Source organism: Ranitomeya imitator, chromosome 4 (genome assembly GCF_032444005.1).
Source record: "Ranitomeya imitator isolate aRanImi1 chromosome 4, aRanImi1.pri, whole genome shotgun sequence".
Taxonomy (NCBI): domain Eukaryota; kingdom Metazoa; phylum Chordata; class Amphibia; order Anura; family Dendrobatidae; genus Ranitomeya; species Ranitomeya imitator.
This window is the reverse complement of record NC_091285.1, coordinates 15,192,136-15,216,136: the sequence shown is the minus strand read 5'-3', so window position 1 is coordinate 15,216,136 and position 24,001 is coordinate 15,192,136. Positions and strand designations below refer to the sequence as shown.

Below are 24,001 nucleotides of genomic sequence, written 5' to 3'. Positions count from 1 at the left end.
TGATTGACACTCTGGATCATGTTGTTCCTGTCAGGTCGCCATTATCACCGCCGCGGCCCCTGCTGTCCGCTTTTACTTACCGCTCCTCGGCGTCCCGGCGCGCTCCTGTTCAAGCGCCGCCTTCTCTGCTCGCTCTCCCGGCTCCTGCTTCCTGTCGGGCGCGCGCGCTGACGTTACTAGCAGCACTCCTGCGCGTCCACAGAGCCCTCTACTGGGAGCACTTGTATGCGCACTCTGCCTTTTTCTTTGGACACTCTTTCCCCTGCTCTCTGAGGTCCTGGAGGACCATGACCCGGAAGGTATGCTACCACTCTGCATTTAAGGCCGCCTCTTCCTTTTGGCTGTGCCTGTCTGTCATTTGTTTTCTGGCAAATGCCTCTGGCTCCCTCGCTTCCTAGCATACCTTACGTTCTCCCTGCTGCTTGTCTCTGACTTTTCGTTTCTGTGTATTATCATTAACTGTCTCCGTGCTTCCCTTGCAGCTCCAGTTCTCCTGTACCTTCGTTTCTTCCCGGTGTTCCTGATCCTCTGCCTAGTCCTTCCGCCATCATCTCCTGCGCTTCCTTGGTCTCGTGTCTCCGTCCTGTCTTCCGGGTTGTCCTTCCATTCTCTGTCTGTCTTGTTAGTTCCCGTTACCCGTTCCGCTTCTCCTTCTTCGTTCTCTTTTCCGTCGTCCCTGCCCTGACCTTTTCCTTTCCTTGTACTTTGGTACCGGCTGCCGTTCAGTAGTCTCCTCTGGGCCTGCTCCTAATGCTCCCTGTATAGGGGGCGGTCCACCTGGTCCACTCGTCCTGGGGAGGTTCGCTGTTTCGGTCCAGTGGGTCCACTTATCTCGCTTTCCTGGTCCCTGAGCGTAACAGTTCCAGTTTGATGCTTATGGGGGATCAGGAGGGAACTTTTCCCCTTTAAAAGGCAAGATTCTTTCATGTTTTATTTGTACTGTTCTTGTTTACCTCTTATAAAACAATCAGGCTTCCCCGTGACATCTCCCTTCATTTTTCGGATCACATGTGTTTATGTAGCTATTAAACAATGACGCTACAGAATATCTTCAAAAAGACGCCCGCCTTCACTAACCGATAGGATGAGCTGTACGGTTGGGGAAGGACTAGACAAAATACAGGCAGCACCTTGTGCACTGCGAGACACTGGGACACATTACACCATGGCTCTGAAGCCGGACTCCTACGTGGTGCTGAACGATGGGAATAAAATGCCGGTGATCGGATTTGGCACCTACGCCCCGGAAACGGTGAGTGCATCAGACTTAAAGTAGCGGCTACTCCACTGAATCCAAAGCAAAGCGGCATTACTGCTGGTCTCTCGCCACCGCAATGTTCCCCTATTTGAGACACCGCGCCATCACCTCATGTTTCATTTACCCCATAGGGAAACAATGAGTTTTATAAAAAAATTGCATCTTATTAGGCTAAATACACCAAAGAACTGTCCGGTGAGAGCACCAAGGTCGCCATTGACACTGGATACCGCCACATCGACTCCGCCTTTATATACGGGAATGAGGTCCAGATCGGCCAAGCCATTAGATCAAAGATTGCGGATGGGACCGTGAAGAGAGAAGACATATTTTACACTGGGAAGGTGACCAATCAAAATATTCTTTTCACTAGGTGGCGATGACGAGCTGTTACGAGTTTTTAATTTATTCTGCAGCTTTCGGGCAATAACCACACTCCTGAGAGGGTCCGACTGGGGCTGGAGAAATCTCTGAAGGATCTGCAGCTGGATTACATGGATCTCTTCCTGATCCACACCCCTGTGGAGTTTAAGGTTTGTAGATATATGTGTGTGGGATCGGCCGTGGCTCCCAATCAGATCAGAGCAGAAGACATTATATGTGAACTCTATTTTTTTCCCTCCAGCCCGGAGATGATCTCTATCCCACAGACGAAAATGGGAAATTGGTTTTTCATAACACAGATATCCGAGAAACATGGAAGGTAAAATATACGAAAGATTATGGGTGACTATGGGGAGAATAACTTCTCCTCCACCATACGGGGTAAGATTCCCATTTTCGGATGGAACATCTCTCTAATTATCTTACCATAACCTCTAGGCTATGGAAGCGTGCAGAGACGCCGGCCTCGTCCGATCCATCGGAGTCTCTAATTTTAACCGCCGGCAACTGGAGCTGATTCTCAACATGCCAGGACTGAAGTACAAACCAGTGTGCAACCAGGTACATATCACCGACCAGTAAGGATCAATCACACATAATATCCTAAGAAATTAGAAAAAGTGCCAATCTTCCTTACAGGTTGTGTGGTATTGCAATACCAGATATAACCCATAGACAGTTGTGGCGCTGTTTCCGGAAAATAAGAAGCCATGTTGCTGTAATATTTTGCCATCAATATGTTGTTTACAGTGAAATGTTCTTTAAATAAGTCATATTATCCGCACTGTTATATATAGTAATGAGCCATTATATCTCTGCACAGGTGGAATGTCACATATTCCTCAATCAGAGCAAATTACTGGAGTTCTGCAAATCTCATGATATCGTGCTGGTCGGATTCAGTGTACTGGGAACCAGCAGACCAAAGGGATGGTAAGAACAAGGATATTGGTACAAGAATATAACTACTATAATACTGCCCCCTATGTAAAATAATATATCTACCATACTACTGCCACCTATATACAAGAATATAACTACTATAATACTGCTCCTATGTACAAGAATATAATTGGTATAATACTGCCCCTATGTACAAGAATATAACTGCTATACTAATGCCCCCTATGTACAAGAATATAACTTCTATAATACTGCCCCTATGTACAAGAATATAACTACTATAATACTGCCCCCTATGTACAAGAATATAGCTACTATAATACTGCTCCTATGTACAAGAATATAACTACTATAATACTGCCCTTATGTAAAATAATATATCTACTATACTACTGCCACCTATATACAAGAATATAACTACTATAATACTGTCCCTATGTACAAGAATATAATTGATATAATACTGCCCCTATGTACAAGAATATAACTTCTATAATACTGCCCCTATGTACAAGAATATAACTACTATAATACTGCCCGCTATGTACAAGAATATAGCTACTATAATACTGCCCCTATGTAAAATAATATATCTACTATACTACTGCCACCTATATACAAGAATATAACTACTATAATACTGTCCCCTATGTACAAGAATATAATTGATATAATACTGCCCCTATGTACAAGAATATAACTACTATACTACTGCTCCTATGTACAAGAATATAACTGCTATAAGGCCGGGATCACACTACAGCGAGATACGGCCGAGTCTCGCAGGTTAAAAACAAGCTCTGGCACCGGCACTCCAGAGCGGAGCGTGCGGCCGCATAGCAATACATGGAACTGCACGCTCCGCTCCGGAGTGCCGGCGCTAGAGCTTGTTTTTAACCTGCGAGACTCGGCCGTTTCTCGCTGTAGTGTGACTCCGGCCTAATACTGCTGCTATATAGAAGAATATAACTACTATAATACTGCCCCTATGTACAAGAATATAACTACTATAATACTGCTCCTATGTACAAGAATATAACTACTATAATACTGCCCCTATGTACAAGAATATAACTACTATAATACTGCCCCTGTGTAAAAGAATATAACTACTATAATACTGCTCCTATGTACAAGAATATAACTACTATAATACTGCCCCTATGTACAAGAATATAACTACTATAATACTGCTCCTATGTACAAGAATATAACTACTATAATACTGCCCCTAAGTACAAGATTATAACTACTATAATACTGCTACTATGTACAAGAATATAACTACTATAATACTGCTCCTATATAGAAGATTATAACTACTATAATACTGCCCCTATGTACAAGAATATAACTACTATAATACTGCCCCTATGTACAAGAATATAACTACTATAATACTGCTCCTATGTACAAGAACATAGCTACTATAATACTGCCCCTATGTACAAGAATATAACTACTATAATACTGCCCCCTATGTACAAGAATATAACTACTATAATACTGCTCCTATGTACAATAATATAACTACTATAATACTGCTACTATGTACAAGAATATAACTACTATAATACTTCTCCTATGTACAAGAATATAACTGCTATAATACTGCCCCTAAGTACAAGATTATAACTACTATAATACTGCTACTATGTACAAGAATATAACTACTATAATACTGCTCCTATATAGAAGATTATAACTACTATAATACTGTCTCTATATACAAGAATATAACTACTATAATACTGCTCCTATATAGAATATAACTACTATAATACTGCCCCTATGTGCAAGAATATAACTACTATAATACTGCTCCTATGTTCAAGAATATAACTACTATAATACTGCCCCCTATGTACAAGAATATAACTACTATAATACTGCTCCTATATAGAAGATTATAACTACTATAATACTGCCTCTATATACAAGAATATAACTACTATAATACTGCCCCCTATGTACAAGAATATAACTGCTATAATACTGCCCCTAAGTACAAGATTATAACTACTATAATACTGCTACTATGTACAAGAATATAACTACTATAATACTGCTCCTATATAGAAGATTATAACTACTATAATACTGTCTCTATATACAAGAATATAACTACTATAATACTGCTCCTATATAGAATATAACTACTATAATACTGCCCCTATGTGCAAGAATATAACTACTATAATACTGCTCCTATGTACAAGAACATAGCTACTATAATACTGTCCCTATGTACAAGAATATAATTGATATAATACTGCCCCTATGTACAAGAATATAACTTCTATAATACTGCCCCTATGTACAAGAATATAACTACTATAATACTGCCCCCTATGTACAAGAATATAACTACTATAATACTGCCCCTATGTAAAATAATATATCTACTATACTACTGCCACCTATATACAAGAATATAACTACTATAATACTGTCCCTTATGTACAAGACTATAATTTATATAATACTGCCCCTATGTACAAGAATATAACTACTATACTACTGCTCCTATGTACAAGAATATAACTGCTATAAGGCCGGGATCACACTACAGCGAGATACGGCCGAGTCTCGCAGGTTAAAAACAAGCTCTGGCACCGGCACTCCAGAGCGGAGCGTGCGGCCGCATAGCAATACATGGAACTGCACGCTCCGCTCCGGAGTGCCGGCGCTAGAGCTTGTTTTTAACCTGCGAGACTCGGCCGTTTCTCGCTGTAGTGTGACTCCGGCCTAATACTGCTGCTATATAGAAGAATATAACTACTATAATACTGTCCCTATGTACAAGAATATAACTACTATAATACTGCTCCTATGTACAAGAATATAACTACTATAATACTGCCCCTATGTACAAGAATATAACTACTATAATACTGCCCCTATGTACAAGAATATAACTACTATAATACTGCTCCTATGTACAAGAATATAACTACTATAATACTGCCCCTAAGTACAAGATTATAACTACTATAATACTGCTACTATGTACAAGAATATAACTACTATAATACTGCTCCTATATAGAAGATTATAACTACTATAATACTGCCCCTATGTACAAGAATATAACTACGATAATACTGCCCCTATGTACAAGAATATAACTACTATAATACTGCTCCTATGTACAAGAACATAGCTACTATAATACTGCCCCTATGTACAAGAATATAACTACTATAATACTGCTCCTATGTACAATAATATAACTACTATAATACTGCTACTATGTACAAGAATATAACTACTATAATACTGCCTCTATGTACAAGAATATAACTACTATAATACTGCCTCTATGTACAAGAATATAACTACTATAATACTGCTCCTATGTACAAGAATATAACTACTATAATACTGCCTCTATGTACAAGAATATAACTACTATAATACTGCTCCTATGTACAAGAATATAACTACTATAATACTGCCCCTATGTACAAGAATATAACTACTATAATACTGCTCCTATGTACAAGAATATAACTACTATAATACTGCCCCTAAGTACAAGATTATAACTACTATAATACTGCTACTATGTACAAGAATATAACTACTATAATACTGCTCCTATATAGAAGATTATAACTACTATAATACTGCCCCTATGTACAAGAATATAACTACTATAATACTGCCCCTATGTACAAGAATATAACTACTATAATACTGCTCCTATGTACAAGAACATAGCTACTATAATACTGCCCCTATGTACAAGAATATAACTACTATAATACTGCTCCTATGTACAATAATATAACTACTATAATACTGCTACTATGTACAAGAATATAACTACTATAATACTTCTCCTATGTACAAGAATATAACTGCTATAATACTGCCCCTAAGTACAAGATTATAACTACTATAATACTGCTACTATGTACAAGAATATAACTACTATAATACTTCTCCTATGTACAAGAATATAACTGCTATAATACTGCCCCTAAGTACAAGATTATAACTACTATAATACTGCTACTATGTACAAGAATATAACTACTATAATACTGCTCCTATATAGAAGATTATAACTACTATAATACTGTCTCTATGTACAGGAATATAACTACTATAATACTGCTCCTATATAGAATATAACTACTATAATACTGCCCCTATGTGCAAGAATATAACTACTATAATACTGCAACTATGTACAAGAATATAACTACTATAATACTGCCCCCTATGTACAAGAATATAACTACTATAATACTGCTCCTATATAGAAGATTATAACTACTATAATACTGCCTCTATATACAAGAATATAACTACTATAATACTGCTCCCATATAGAAGAATATAACTACTATAATACTGCCCCTATGTATAATAATATAACTACAATAATACTGCTCCTATATAGAAGATTATAACTACTATAATACTGCCTCTATATACAAGAATATAACTACTATAATACTGCTCCCATATAGAAGAATATAACTACTATAATACTGCCCCTATGTACAATAATATAACTACTATAATACTGCTGCTATGTAGAAGAATATAACTGCTATAATACTGCTCCTATATAGAAGATTATAACTATTATAATACTGCCTCTATGTACAAGAATATAACTACTATAATACTGCTCCCATATAGAAGAATATAACTACTATAATACTGCCCCTATGTACAATAATATAACTACTATAATACTGCTGCTATGTACAAGAATATGACTACTATAATACTGCTCCTATATAGAAGATTATAACTACTATAATACTGCCTCTATATACAAGAATATAACTACTATAATACTGCTCCCATATAGAAGAATATAACTACTATAATACTGCCCCTATGTACAAGAATATAACTACTATAATACTGCCCCTGTACAAGAATATAACTACTATAATACTGCCCCTATGTACAAGAATATAACTACAATACTGCTCCTATGTACAAGAATATAATTAGTATAATACTGCCCCTATGTACAAGAATATAACTACTATAATACTGCTCCTATGTACAAGAATATAACTACTATAATACTGCCCCTAAGTACAAGATTATAACTACTATAATACTGCTACTATGTACAAGAATATAACTACTATAATACTGCTCCTATATAGAAGATTATAACTACTATAATACTGCCCCTATGTACAAGAATATAACTACTATAATACTGCCCCTATGTACAAGAATATAACTACTATAATACTGCTCCTATGTACAAGAACATAGCTACTATAATACTGCCCCTATGTACAAGAATATAGCTACTATAATACTGCTCCTATGTACAATAATATAACTACTATAATACTGCTACTATGTACAAGAATATAACTGCTATAATACTGCTCCTATGTACAAGAATATAACTACTACTAGATGGCAGCCCGATTCTAAAGAATCGGGAGTCTAGAATCCATATATACTTTATTTATTCAAATGTAAGAATAATACAATTAATAAATAATAGTAAGAAAGAACAAAAAATGGCTGTACTCACCAGCTCTTGACAATTCTTGTTATTTAAGATACAGTTACACAGGATCCATGAACATGCTTATGAGGGGAGGGATGAAAGACATCAGACGACAACTTTGCGTGTTGTGGGCAGTGTCAGGTAGTAGGAAAATAGCCAGTTAATAATAGGCAATAGTTCTTTGCAGGAATGCAGATATTAATAAATAGGCAGTTTATATTGCAACGAAATTGCTGGGCAATAATGGACAATGTCCTTATGTGGCAAATAATAGAGCAATATACCCAATGTGGCAAAGAAGAGGTTAATAAACGGCAGTCTCTCAGTATAACAGTCAGTGAATAATAGGCAGTATATGGAGAAAACACCAAACAAAAGTTCAAAATTGGTGTGAAAATGTCACTGAACCACTTCCCAACTAAATATATATAGTTTTGGTAAATGGTATTATCATTTTTTTGACGAAATTCGGCAGGAGCTTGAAGAGCAACGTCACTGGGCCCGCCTCCACGCAGTAGAAACTTGCTGTGAGGTAAAAATTCAAAAATCACACCAAAATGGCGGGCGGAGTGTGTCACAGTACGGCACGTTTCTGATTGGTCGCTCGCAGCAGGCGGCAACCAATCAGATACTGGACACTGTTGACGTCACTTATCTCCAGACATTAGCTCCGGACATTAGCTCCGGACATTAGCTCCGCACATTAGCTCTGGACATTATCTCCGGACATTAGCTCCGGACATTAGCTCCGGACATTAGCTCCGGACATTAGCTCCGGACAGGAAGTTGGCACAAATTGCAGGAAGTAGTATTCTAGGCAATTATATATTAGATAATACTGCCCCCTATGTACAAGAATATAACTACTATAATACTGCTCCTATGTACAAGAATATAACTACTATAATACTGCCCCTATGTACAAGAATATAACTACTATAATACTGCCCCTATGTACAAGAATATAACTACTATAATACTGCCCCTATGTACAAGAATATAACTACTATAATACTGCCCCCTATGTACAAGAATATAACTACTATAATACTGCTCCCTATGTACAAGAATATAACTACTATAATACTGCCCCTATGTACAAGAATATAACTACTATAATACTGCCCCCTATGTACAAGAATATAACTACTATAATACTGCTCCCTATGTACAAGAATATAACTACTATAATACTGCTCCCTATGTACAAGAATATAACTACTATAATACTGCCCCCTATGTACAAGAATATAACTACTATAATACTGCCCCTATGTACAAGAATATAACTACTATAATACTGCTCCCTATGTACAAGAATATAACTACTATAATACTGCTCCTATGTACAAGAATATAACTACTATAATACTGCTCCCTATGTACAAGAATATAACTACTATAATACTGCTCCTATGTACAAGAATATAACTACTATAATACTGCCCCTATGTACAGGAATATAACTACTATAATATTGCCCCTATGTACAAGAATATAACTACTATAATACTGCTCCTATGTACAAGAATATAACTACTATAATACTGCCCCCTATGTACAAGAATATAACTACTATAATACTGCCCCTATGTACAAGAATATAACTACTATAATACTGCTCCCTATGTACAAGAATATAACTACTATAATACTGCCCCTATGTACAGGAATATAACTACTATAATATTGCCCCTATGTACAAGAATATAACTACTATAATACTGCCCCCTATGTACAAGAATATAACTACTATAATACTGCCCCTATGTACAAGAATATAACTACTATAATACTGCCCCTATGTACAGGAATATAACTACTATAATACTGCCCCTATGTACAGGAATATAACTACTATAATACTGCCCCCTATGTACAAGAATATAATTCCTTGGAATTCCTTTGGAATTCTTTGCCCCAACACGTCCAACTATCAACCACATTCGGATTCTTCAGACGGAACCTGAAAACCCACCTCCTCAGGAAAGCTTACAGCCTGCACTGACCCCGCTGCCTCCCCAACCAACAGCGGAGCTCCTGCAACCTTCAACCTACTGTCTCCTTCCCCACCATCCTGTAGAATGTAAGCCCGCAGGGTCGTCGCCCCTCTGTATCACTCTGTCGTTGTTAGTTTGTTTACTGTTACTGATATCTGTAACTTGTATGTAACCCCTTCACATGTACAGCACCATGGAATCAATGGTGCTATAGAAATAAATAATAGTAATAATAATAACTACGGTACTAGAAAAATAAAGACCAAACCAGATGCCATAATAAAAAGTGGCTGCACAAGATGCCTCTACCAATGTGAAGCTAAAACCACAACAGACAAGATCAACAGTAATAATAAAATCAATTGGTATAATATAAATATGTTTATGACAATGTAATGTCTATATCTAAAAATATATATGAAATAGATCAAGTGTGTGGCAGAAAAAGTGGGGACCACTCAGCGAAAGGTAAAACCAAAACCAAAGCACAGATTTAACCCCTTCACCCCCAAGGGTGGTTTGCACTTTAATGACCGGGCCAATTTTTACAATTCTGACCACTGTCCCTTTATGAGGTTATTACTCTGGAACGCTTCAACGGATCCCAGTGATTCTGACATTGTTTTCTCGTGACATATTGTACTTCATGATAGTGGTAAAAATTCTTTGATAGTACCTGCGTTTACTTGTGAAAAAAACGGAAATTTGGCGAAAATTATGAAAATTTCGCAATTTTCCAACTTTGAATTTTTATGCAATTAAATCACAGAGATATGTCACACAAAATACTTAATAAATAACATTTCCCACATGTCTACTTTACATCAGCACAATTTTGGAACCAAATTTTTTTTTTGTTAGGGCGTTATAAGGGTTAAAAGTTGACCATCAATTTCTCATTTTTACAACACCATTTTTTTTTAGGGACCACATCACATTTGAAGTCATTTTGAGGGGTCTATATGATAGAAAATGCCCAAGTTTGACACCATTCTAAAAACTGCACCCCTCATGGTGCTCAATACCATATTCAAGAAGTTTATTAACCCTTCTGGTGCTTCACAGGAATTTTTGGAATGTTTAAATAAAAATGAACATTTAACTTTTTTTCACAAAAATTTACTTCAGCTCCAATTTGTTTTATTTTACCAAGGGTAACAGGAGAAAATGGACCCCAAAAGTTGTTGTACAATTTGTCCCGAGTACGCTGATACCCCATATGTGGGGGTAAACCACTGTTTGGGCGCATGACAGAGCTCGGAAGCGAAGGAGCGCTGTTTGACTTTTCAATGCAAAATTGACTGGAATTGAGATGGGACGCCATGTTTCGTTTGGAGAGCCCCTGATGTGCCTAAACATTGAAACCCCCCACAAGTGACACCATTTTGGAAAGTAGACCCCCTAAGGAACTTATCTAGAGGTGTGGTGAGCACTTTGACCCACCAATTGCTTCACAGAAGTTTATAATGCAGAACCGTAAAAATAAAAAATCATATTTTTTCAAAAAAATTATCTTTCGCCCCCAATGTTTTATTTTCCTGAGGGTAAGAGAAGAAATTGGACCCCAAAAGTTGTTGTACAATTTGTCCTGAGTACGCTGATACCCCATATGTGGGGGTAAACCACTGTTTGGGCGCATGGGAGAGCTCGGAAGGGAAGGAGCGCCGTTTGACTTTTCAATGCAAAATTGACAGGAATTGAGATGGGACGCCATGTTGCGTTTAGAGAGCCACTGATGTGCCTAAACATTGAAACCCCCCACAAGTGACACCATTTTGGAAAGTAGACTCCCTAAGGAACTTATCTAGATGTGTTTTGAGCGCTTTGACACACCAAGGGCTTCACAGAAGTTTATAATGGAGAGCCGTAAAAATAAAACAAAAATTTTTTCCCACAAAAATTATTTTTTTAGCCCCCAGTTTTGTATTTTCCTGAGGGTAACAGGAGAAATTGGACCCCAAAATTTGTTGGCCAATTTGTCCTGAGTGCGATTATACACCATATGTGGGGGGAACCACTATTTGGGCACATGGGAGGGCTCAGAAGGGAAGGAGCGCCATTTGGAATGCAGACTTAGATGGAATGGTCTGCAGGCGTCACATTGCGTTTGCAGAGCCCCTAATATACCTAAACAGTAGAAACCCCCCACAAGTGACACCATTTTGGAAACGAGACACCCTAAGGAACTCATCTAGATGTGTTGTTAGAGCTTTGAACCCCCAAGTGTTTCACTACAGTTTGTAACGCAGAGCCGAGAAAATAAAAAATCCTTTTTTTTCCCACAAAAATTATTTTTTAGCCCCCAGTTTTGTATTTTCCCAAAGGTAACAGGAGAAATTGGACCCCAAAAGTTGTTGTCCAATTTGTCCTGAGTATGCTGATACCCCATATGTTGGGGTAAACCCCTGTTTGGGCACACGGGAGAGCTCGGAAGGGAAGGAGCACTGTTTTACTTTTTCAACGCAGAATTGGCTGGAATTGAGATCGGACGCCATGTCGTGTTTGGAGAGCCCCTGATGTGTCTAAACAGTGGAAACCCCAATTATAACTGAAACCCTAATCCAAACACACCCCTAACCCTAATTCCAACGGTAACCCTAACCACACCTCTAACCCTGACACACCCCTATCCCTAATCTCAACCCTATTCCCAACTGTAAATGTAATCTCAACCCTAACCCTAACTTTAGCCCCAACCCTAACTGTAGCCCTAGCCCTAACCCTAGCCCTAACCCTAGCTCTTACCCTAACCCTAGCCCTAACCCTAGCCCTAACCCTAGCCCTAACCCTAGCCCTACCCCTAACCCTAGCCCTAACCCTAACCCTAGCCCTAACCCTAACCCTAGCCCTAGCCCTAACTCTAGCCCTAATGGGAAAATGGAAATAAACACATTTTTTTATTTTTTCCCTAACTAAGGGGGTGATGAAGGGGGGTTTGATTTACTTTTATAGCAAGTTTTTTAGCGGATTTTTATGATTGGCAGCCGTCACACACTGAAAGACGCTTTTTATTGCAAAAAATATTTTTTGCATTACCACATTTTGAGAGCTATAATTTTTCCATATTTTGGTCCACAGAGTCATGTGAGGTCTTGTTTTTTGCAGGACGAGTTGACGTTTTTATTGGTAACATTTTTGGGCACGTGACATTTTTTGATCGCTTTTTATTCCGATTTTTGTGAGGAAGAATGACCGAAAACCAGCTATTCATGAATTTCTTTTGGGGGAGGCGTTTATACCGTTCTGCGTTTGGTAAAATTGATAAAGCAGCTTTATTCTTCGGGTCAGTACGATTACAGCGACACCTTATTTATATCTTTTTTTATGTTTTGGCGCTTTTATACGATAAAAACTATTTTACAGAAAAAATAATTATTTTTGTATCGCTTTATTCTGAGGACTATAACTTTTTTATTTTTTGCTGATGATGCTGTATGGCGGCTCGTTTTTTGCGGGACAAGATGACGCTTTCAGTGGTACCATGGTTATTTATATCTGTCTTTTTGATCGCGTGTTATTCCACTTTTTGTTCGGCGGTATGATAATAAAGCGTTGTTTTTTGCCTCGTTTTTTTTTTTTTCTTACGGTGTTTGCTGAAGGGGTTAACTAGTGGGCCAGTTTTATAGGTTGGGTCGTTACGGACGCGGCAATACTAAATATGTGTACTTTTATTGTTTTTTTTTATTTAGATGAAGAAATGTATTTATGGGAATAATATTTTTTTTTTCATTATTTAGGAATATTTTTTTTAATTTTTTTTTTATACATTTGGAAAAATTTTTTTTAACTTTTTTATTTTGTCCCGGGGGGGACATCACAGATCGATGATCTGACAGTTTGCACAGCACTCTGTCAGATCACCGATCTGATTTAGAGCACTGCAGGCTTCACAGTGCCTGCTCTGAGCAGGCTCTGTGAAGCCACCTCCCTCCCTGCAGGACCCGGATCCGCCATCTTGGATCCGGGCCTGGAGCAGGCAGGGAGGGAGGTAAGAGACCCTCGCAGCAACGCGATCACATCGCGTTGCTGCGGGGGGATCAGGGAAGCCCACAGGGAGCCCCCTCCCTTCGCGATGCTTCCCTGTACCGCCGGCACATCGCGATCATCTTTGATCGCGGTGTGCCGGGGGTTAATGTGCCGGGGGCGGTCCGTGACTGCTCCTGGCACATAGTGCCGGATGTCAGCTGCGATAGGCAGCTGACACCCGGCCGCGATCGGTGGCGCTCCCCCCGTGAGCGCTGCCGATCGCATATGACGTATTATCCCGTCGGTGGTCATAGGGGCCCACCCCACCTCGACGGAATAGTACGTCAGATGTCAGGAAGGGGTTAAAGAAGGAGCAGTACCAGCAAGAGATCAGTATAATGTTACCATATATGCTCAAGTATAAGCCAACCCAGGAAAAGCCGACCCTCCCAATTTTGCCACAAAAAACTGGAAAAACTTAAAGACTTGAGTATAAGCCTAGGGTGGGAAATGCAGCAGCTACCTGTAAATGTCAAAAGTAAAAATAGATACCAATAAAAGTAAAATTAATTGAGACATCAGTAGGTTAAGTGTTTTTGAATATCTATATTGAATCAGGAGCCTCATATAATGCTCCATACAGTTCATGATGGGCTCCATAAGATGCTCCATATTAAAATATGCCCCATATAATCCTGCATAAAGGTTAATAATGGCCCCATAAGATGCTCCATAGACATATTTGCCCAATATAATGCTGCGCAAATGCTGATTATGGCCCCATAAGATGCTCCATAAAGATATTTGCCCCATATAGTGCTGCACAAACGTTGATTATGGCCCCATACAGACACTTGCCCCATATAGTGCTGCACAAATGTTATGGCCCCATATAGTGCTGCACAAACGTTATGGCCCCTTATAGTGCTGCACAAACCTTATGGCCCCATGTAGTGCTACACAAACGTTATGGCCCCTTATAGTGCTGCACAAACATTATGGCCCCATATAGTGCTGCACAAACGTTATGGCCCCATATAGCGCTGCGCAAACGTTATGGCCACTTATAGTGCTGCACAAACGTTATGGCCCCTTATAGTGCTGCACAAACATTATGGCCCCATATAGTGCTGCACAAACGTTATGGCCCCATATAGTGCTGCACAAACGTTATGGCCCCTTATAGTGCTGCACAAATGTTATGGCCCCTTATAGTGCTGCACAAACATTATGGCCCCATATAGTGCTGCACAAACGTTATGGCCCCATATAGTGCTGCACAAACGTTATGGCCCCATATAGTGCTGCACAAACGTTATGGCCCCTTATAGTTCTGCACAAACGTTATGGCCCCAGAGATGCTCCATACAGACACTTGCCCCATTTGCTGTGATAAAAAAAAATCACATACTCACCTCTCCGTCAGGCCCCCGGCACTTTCAATATTTACGTGCTCATCGTTCCGGCGCCGCTCCATCTTCTGCACTGACGTTCAGGCTGAGGGCGGCCACTAACCACGTCACCGCGCCCTCTGACCTGAGCGTCACTGCTGAAGACAGAGCGGCGCCGGAAGGAGGAGCAGGTGAGTATCGCGCAGCGCTCCCCCTCCCCGTTATACTTACCTGCTCCTGGCGCTGTACAGTCCCTGCTTCCCCGACCCTGCAGCTTCTTCCTGTGTTGAGCGGTCACCGTTACCGCTCATTACAGTAATGAATATGCAGCTCCACCTCTACGGGAGGTGGAGCCGCATATTCAATACTGTAATGAGCGGTACCATGTGACTGCACAGTACAGGAGGAAGCTGCCGGCGCCAGGAAGCCAGGTACCTGCAGGGACCACGCCAGGGGTAGGTGAGTATAATTACACAGCCCCCGCTCCCCCTCCCCTGCCGACCCTTGGGTATGACTCGAGTATAAGCCGAGAGGGGGATTTTCAGCCCAAAAATGTGGCTGAAAATCTCGGCTTATACTCGAGTATATACGGTAATTCATTTTTATTTTTACATAAGGCAGTAAGGCAAATCACAATAAAACAGTAAAACAGTTTAAAACCACAGTGCGCACAATAGAGGATACATAGAAAAGATAATCTTTAAATAAGAATAAGTAGGTACCCTCACAGTAAATTAGTATAAAATCCTACAGTTCTGATACAAACCAGTATACGTGAATAAAGTGTCAAAATTAAATAAATATATAAGTACATATGTACTCCATGTGCAAAACTAACAATAGAGTGTCATAATAAATGAATATAAAGGTACATCAGAACACAATATGCAAAAAGTGCAATATGGATACAAAACCATGTGCCAGTAATGCATAAAAACAGCACAGGTGCTAAGCAAAAAGTGCCAGTGAAGATCTATCAGAATATATGTCACAGTATACAAAGTACCTTGAGGGATTAAAGTTCCGTGTGTGCACATGCGCCCCGATGCGCGTTTCGGTTTGACTTCGTTCCTTGCTTTACCTATACCAATGTGGAAACGCACAGTGCAGGAATTAGAGCAATGCAGAGAGAAAATGGAATAATATGTCCAAATGTGTAATATATAAAAAGTATAAGTTTATTACAGGATTATAAATAGAATATTAGTACATATTACCAGAATAATATATAGCTTAGTAATAGAGACAATACAGAGATAGGATCAGGTGGAATGCATTATGTGCAATCACATCATATCACATGGGCATTTTAATTTTAATAATAAAAGTGTGTAGTTCTTATGTAAACCTCCAACACAAATAGAAAGTAGTGAGGAAAGCACAAATATTATGTAATAGGCCTGCAGCCAAAATTAGATCAAGGCTGATATATAGAGACCCCACCATGTCCCCGTAGGTTCTTACCCATATTGTGAAATGAGGGATGACACACCGCTAGCTATAATACTGCTGTCACCGGTGTGTCAGGTGTGTCAGGCAATCATCCTGGATCCGGTTGTAGAAGGTCTTTGCATTTAGCTCAAGTACCTTCTTGATTTTTGTATCTCTGTTATGGAGCGATATCCTTCTCCCTCTAGGACCCAATAGTTACCTCCACCCTCTGCTGCTAATCACACACCTGTGCTGAGCAGTCGGTTAGTGTCTTCCCTGAGGACTCTTGGAGGATTGCTGACGTGATATCTCTGTTGTCTTCTCAAGCTAAGTGTTTCCCCCATCCATCTACCCTCTATGTCTTTAGTTTTAGTTGGGACTGACTAGCATATACCCCATCTCCTCCCTATGTAGTACCTATCTCTAGGACCAGGCAGGGAACATACAGTATATAGAGACGTTTAGGGCAGGCAGGGTGATTGTAGACCTGCCTAGGGGTCTCCACTCTTCTCTTTCCTAGGATTTGGGCTCCCTCTTCTCTCTTTCTATTCTTGTGCACTTATCCTTCACCCAGCGTGACATTAACATCAGCCATACATTTTTGTAAAAGAAAATAACCTGACACTTGTTTTTCTTTTGTTTTGTTTCGGTGTGTTTTTTTTTTCTTTTTCTGGGTTCATGGATTCCGTTCCTGTGCTGGCAGAGCAGCTGCAGAGTTTGTCACTGGAGGTGAGTGACCTTCGTTCTGAGGTTCAGCAACAACAGAACAGCAGCAGCTCCTACTGTGGGGGACTCTGAGGGTTGGCCGGTCCAGTTTGGACCCAAAATTGCCCTCCCAGACAGGTTTTCAGGAGGTAGGGAAGGTATTTGTATGTAACCCCTTTGCGACATGCGCTGTAATAGAACTGTTCTGTGGGAGGTGCGTTTGTGCCCAGAGCAGTACAAGTATGGTGCCACGATCATGCGGCCTCAAGCTGAGCACTGCGGCGATCGCATGCAGGTGTCAACTGTATGTGACAGCTGATACCCCGCAACAATGCTCACGATCGGTTCTAGCACCGATTGTGGGCTTTTAACCCCTCTGATGCCGCTGTCAGCAGTGACAGTGGCATAGATGAGCATTGCACAGGGAGGGGGCTCCCTGCGCGCTTCCCTCAGAACAAGGTGATACGATTAGGGTTGAGCAACTTTTACTTTTTTCGGGTCGAGTCGGGTTTCACGAAACCCGACTCTGTCAAAAGTCGGGTCGGGTGAAATCGGATGATTATTGCGAAAAGCCGGGGGCCGACTGAAACACGAAACCCAATGCAAGTCAATGGGGAATCAAAGTCGGCAGTGAGTGGAGGACAGGAAAACACCTACAGTGCCCATTTTAATGCCAAAAACATCAATTCTTATTACTTAAGCTTGTCAATCTTAATTTACTTTATAATAATAGTTAGGCATTGAAAACTGGGGGTCATTTGGCTATAGTTGTAGGGGGGGTAGGGCTGGCTCAAGATTTTCAGGAAACGCGGAATACGTCACGGCGGTAGCTTGAGGAGGCTAATTTGCATATTCCAGGTGCCTTCTGGAAAAAGCGAAGAGTCTCCCTAAGCTAGAAGATCGTTGGGTACAGCCGGGACCAGCTGCTTGGAAAGCATCACCAAACCAGGGATTCGAGCTTGAGGAGGCTAATTTGCATATTCCAGGTGCCTTCTGGGAAAAGCGAAGATTCTCCCTAAGCTAGAAGATCGTTGGGTACAGCCGGGACCAGCTGCTTGGAAAGCATCACCAAACCAGGGATTCGAGCTTGAGGAGGCTAATTTGCATATTCCAGGTGCCTTCTGGGAAAAGCGAAGAGTCTCCCTAAGCTAGAAGATCGTTGGGTACAGCCGGGACCAGCTGCTTGGAAAGCATCACCAAACCGCGCGCCGAATTTTTGCCTGTAGGACATTATTGCAAGAGAGCTTGGCTGAGTAGATTACACAAGAAGGAAAACACACAGCAAGTCAGCAGGATCTAGGAGCAACATGGCAGATGTGACAACCTACATGGTGAGCTGCAGCATGTGCTACATGTTCACAGATCGACCAGAAGCAGAATTCAATTTCACCTGTCAGAAGTGTAGACTAGTGGCCCTTTTAGAAGAAAAGGTGCGGGGTCTGGAAGAAAGAATAGCAACTTTGAAACTCATCAAAGAGAATGAAGACTTTCTAGACAGAACAGAAGCATCTCTACTGGTCACAGAAGGTGAAAAAAGTGTCAGAGAACCTCCAAAAGCAGATGAGTGGAAGCATGTGACCAAAAGAAGCAAGAAGACCATGGAGAAATCACCAACCACACAACTGAAGAACCGATATCAAATCTTTGTAGAGGATGAAGATGGCACACCTAAGGATGAAGCAATACCAGCAAGCAAAAAAAAAAAAGGGCACACAGCAACAAGTGACAGCAAAAAGTACAGCCAAGAAGCAACAAAGAGTGGTGGTGGTGGGAGACTCACTACTGAGAGGCACAGAAGCAGCCATCTGCAGACCGGACATAACTGCAAGAGAAGTATGCTGCCTTCCAGGTGCGATGATCAAGGATGTGACCGATAGGATACCAAAGCTCTTCAGCTCCAAGGACGTCCACCCATTTCTTCTGATACATGTTGGCACCAATGACACGGCAAGGAAGGACCTACCGACAATCTGCAAAGACTTTGAAGAGTTGGGGAAGAAAGTAAAGGAACTGGATGCACAGGTAGTTTTTTCTTCTATCCTTCCAGTAGACGGGCATGGCACCAGGAGATGGAACAGGATCCTTGATGCAAACAACTGGCTAAGACGATGGTGCAGACAACAAGGATTCGGATTCCTGGACCACGGTGTGAATTACTGGTACGATGGACTCCTCGCCAGAGACGGACTACACCTCAACAAACCTGGGAAACACACATTCGCCAGAAGACTCGCTACACTCATCAGGAGGGCGTTAAACTAGAAGAAGAGGGGACGGGAAGAAAAACATTAGACTTGAACAAAGAAGACCCAGGAAAACATACTCAGAAGGGAGGTAAGAACATTTCTAAAACAATCCACAGCGAGGAGATTGGAACAAAACAAAATCCTCTAAACTGCATTCTCGCAAACGCCAGAAGCCTGACAAACAAGATGGAAGAACTAGAAGCAGAAATATCTACAGGTAACTTTGACATAGTGGGAATAACCGAGACATGGTTAGATGAAAGCTATGACTGGGCAGTTAACTTACAGGGTTACAGTCTGTTTAGAAAGGATCGTAAAAATCGGAGAGGAGGAGGGGTTTGTCTCTATGTAAAGTCTTGTCTAAAGTCCACTTTAAGGGAGGATATTAGCGAAGGAAATGAGGATGTCGAGTCCATATGGGTCGAAATTCATGGAGGGAAAAATGGTAACAAAATTCTCATTGGGGTCTGTTACAAACCCCCAAATATAACAGAAACCATGGAAAGTCTACTTCTAAAGCAGATAGATGAAGCTGCAACCCATAATGAGGTCCTGGTTATGGGGGACTTTAACTACCCGGATATTAACTGGGAAACAGAAACCTGTGAAACCCATAAAGGCAACAGGTTTCTGCTAATAACCAAGAAAAATTATCTTTCACAATTGGTGCAGAATCCAACCAGAGGAGCAGCACTTTTAGACCTAATACTATCTAATAGACCTGACAGAATAACAAATCTGCAGGTGGTTGGGCATTTAGGAAATAGCGACCACAATATTGTGCAGTTTCACCTGTCTTTCACTAGGGGGACTTGTCAGGGAGTCACAAAAACATTGAACTTTAGGAAGGCAAAGTTTGAACAGCTTAGAGATGCCCTTAATCTGGTAGACTGGGACAATATCCTCAGAAATAAGAATACAGATAATAAATGGGAAATGTTTAAGAACATCCTAAATAGGCAGTGTAAGCGGTTTATACCTTGTGGGAATAAAAGGACTAGAAATAGGAAAAACCCAATATGGCTAAACAAAGAAGTAAGACAGGCAATTAACAGTAAAAAGAAAGCATTTGCACTACTAAAGCAGGATGGCACCATTGAAGCTCTAAAAAACTATAGGGAGAAAAATACTTTATCTAAAAAACTAATTAAAGCTGCCAAAAAGGAAACAGAGAAGCACATTGCTAAGGAGAGTAAAACTAATCCCAAACTGTTCTTCAACTATATCAATAGTAAAAGAATAAAAACTGAAAATGTAGGCCCCTTAAAAAATAGTGAGGAAAGAATGGTTGTAGATGACGAGGAAAAAGCGAACATATTAAACACCTTCTTCTCCACGGTATTCACGGTGGAAAATGAAATGCTAGGTGAAATCCCAAGAAACAATGAAAACCCTATATTAAGGGTCACCAATCTAACCCAAGAAGAAGTGCGAAACCGGCTAAATAAGAGTAAAATAGATAAATCTCCGGGTCCGGATGGCATACACCCACGAGTACTAAGAGAACTAAGTAATGTAATAGATAAACCATTATTTCTTATTTTTAGGGACTCTATAGCGACAGGGTCTGTTCCACAGGACTGGCGCATAGCAAATGTGGTGCCAATATTCAAAAAGGGCTCTAAAAGTGAACCTGGAAATTATAGGCCAGTAAGTCTCACCTCTATTGTTGGTAAAATATTTGAAGGGTTTCTGAGGGATGTTATTCTGGATTATCTCAATGAGAATAACTGTTTAACTCCATATCAGCATGGGTTTATGAGAAATCGCTCCTGTCAAACCAATCTAATCAGTTTTTATGAAGAGGTAAGCTATAGGCTGGACCACGGTGAGTCATTGGACGTGGTATATCTCGATTTTTCCAAAGCGTTTGATACCGTGCCGCACAAGAGGTTGGTACACAAAATGAGAATGCTTGGTCTGGGGGAAAATGTGTGTAAATGGGTTAGTAACTGGCTTAGTGATAGAAAGCAGAGGGTGGTTATAAATGGTATAGTCTCTAACTGGGTCGCTGTGACCAGTGGGGTACCGCAGGGGTCAGTATTGGGACCTGTTCTCTTCAACATATTCATTAATGATCTGGTAGAAGGTTTACACAGTAAAATATCGATATTTGCAGATGATACAAAACTATGTAAAGCAGTTAATACAAGAGAAGATAGTATTCTGCTACAGATGGATCTGGATAAGTTGGAAACTTGGGCTGAAAGGTGGCAGATGAGGTTTAACAATGATAAATGTAAGGTTATACACATGGGAAGAAGGAATCAATATCACCATTACACACTGAATGGGAAACCACTGGGTAAATCTGACAGGGAGAAGGACTTGGGGATCCTAGTTAATGATAAACTTACCTGGAGCAGCCAGTGCCAGGCAGCAGCTGCCAAGGCAAACAGGATCATGGGGTGCATTAAAAGAGGTCTGGATACACATGATGAGAGCATTATACTGCCTCTGTACAAATCCCTAGTTAGACCGCACATGGAGTACTGTGTCCAGTTTTGGGCACCGGTGCTCAGGAAGGATATAATGGAACTAGAGAGAGTACAAAGGAGGGCAACAAAATTAATAAAGGGGATGCGAGAACTACAATACCCAGATAGATTAGCGAAATAAGGATTATTTAGTCTAGAAAAAAGACGACTGAGGGGCGATCTAATAACCATGTATAAGTATATAAGGCGACAATACAAATATCTCGCTGAGGATCTGTTTATACCAAGGAAGGTGACGGGCACAAGGGGGCATTCTTTGCGTCTGGAGGAGAGAAGGTTTTTCCACCAACATAGAAGAGGATTCTTTACTGTTAGGGCAGTGAGAATCTGGAATTGCTTGCCTGAGGAGGTGGTGATGGCGAACTCAGTCGAGGGGTTCAAGAGAGGCCTGGATGTCTTCCTGGAGCAGAACAATATTGTATCATACAATTATTAGGTTCTGTAGAAGGACGTAGATCTGGGTATTTATTATGATGGAATATAGGCTGAACTGGATGGACAAATGTCTTTTTTCGGCCTCACTAACTATGTTACTAACTATGTTACTATGTTACTAACTATGGTGGAGCAGGGAGAGGTAAGTATTTCAACTTTGCAAGTGCTGTGATCCTGAGCAAACAGGGGGGGCCCACTCGTTGGCACTGGCGCAGGGCCCCTCATAGTATGGCGCTGTGTTTGATGGCGGGTGGCGCCTCCCACTGCCAGAGACACTATGACACTTTTGCGTACTATGAGGGGCCCTGTGCCAGTGATGTCGCCAAGGAGTATACCCCCCACCTGATGAAGGAACCTGCACTTTCATCTGCAACTTCCTCTTTGTCCCCATGTAAGGTGGTATAGTATGCGGTAAGGGGAACCAGACTTTCAGCAGGGTCTAATTCAGGCTGTGTAGAGTGCACGGGGAATGTAGTGGTCTGGGTCAATGTACCAGCAGACTCATCTAGCAGTGGCTGGGAAATTGGCAGGGTGAGGAGGAATCACAGATATAGGCCCAAATAATAAAGTAGGCTAAATGCGGTTCAAAATTGGTAACAGGACTAAACAGGCGGCATTGCTTTGTTCAGTGGAGGACAACTGTAATGAGTGGCAGACACAGTTGGTAGGCCCAAATGATAAAGTAAGCTAAATGCAGTTTAAAATTGATAACAGGACTAAACAGGCGGCATTGCTTTGTTCAGTGGAGGACAACTGTAATGAGTGGCAGACACAGTTAGTAGGCCCAAATAATAAAGTGGGCAAAATGTCTGCCAAAAAATAGTTAATAAATAAACAGGTGGCATAGCTAGGTACTGGGGTGGGCTCCTCTGCTGAGTAGTAGACAGTGGTAGTAGGCACAAAGTATTAACTGGTCTAAATGGAGGCCAGGGCCCCTGTATATTTTAACTATCATCTATCATTTGAACAAATTTGTATTGGCAGTGCCATTGAAGGATTTAACAGCACAGACCAGACAGTGGTGGAGCTGGGAGAGGTAAGTATTGCAAGTGGTAGAGCACTGTTCGAGCTGGGGGGAACACTCTCTCGTGGGTGGCGGTACTGGCACAGGGCCCCTCATATTACGACGGTGTGTCTGACGTTGGTTGTGCACCACCATCATCAGAGACACTTCATTGTACTATGAGGGACCCTGTGCCAGTGCCGTCACCCAAGAGTGGGCACACCCACCTGTCCAGGCAAACGGCACTCGCACGGGTGCTTGTGCCAGGTGGTGACCAA

The 24,001-nt window shown here is 40.8% G+C and overlaps 1 protein-coding gene across 1 annotated transcript in view; it reads left to right on the top strand.

Annotated features, from left to right (window-relative positions):
- Positions 1 to 1,022: 1,022 nt before the first annotated feature.
- LOC138675148 (aldo-keto reductase family 1 member C1-like) overlaps positions 1,023 to 24,001 on the top strand; it is a 35,836-nt gene continuing 12,857 nt past the window's right edge. The window contains exons 1-6 of the mRNA XM_069763151.1: positions 1,023 to 1,252; positions 1,429 to 1,602; positions 1,675 to 1,791; positions 1,884 to 1,961; positions 2,081 to 2,203; positions 2,466 to 2,575. Coding sequence (XP_069619252.1) covers positions 1,085 to 1,252; positions 1,429 to 1,602; positions 1,675 to 1,791; positions 1,884 to 1,961; positions 2,081 to 2,203; positions 2,466 to 2,575 — 770 coding nt within the window. The 5' untranslated portion in view covers positions 1,023 to 1,084. The remainder of the gene's footprint in view (positions 1,253 to 1,428; positions 1,603 to 1,674; positions 1,792 to 1,883; positions 1,962 to 2,080; positions 2,204 to 2,465; positions 2,576 to 24,001) is intronic.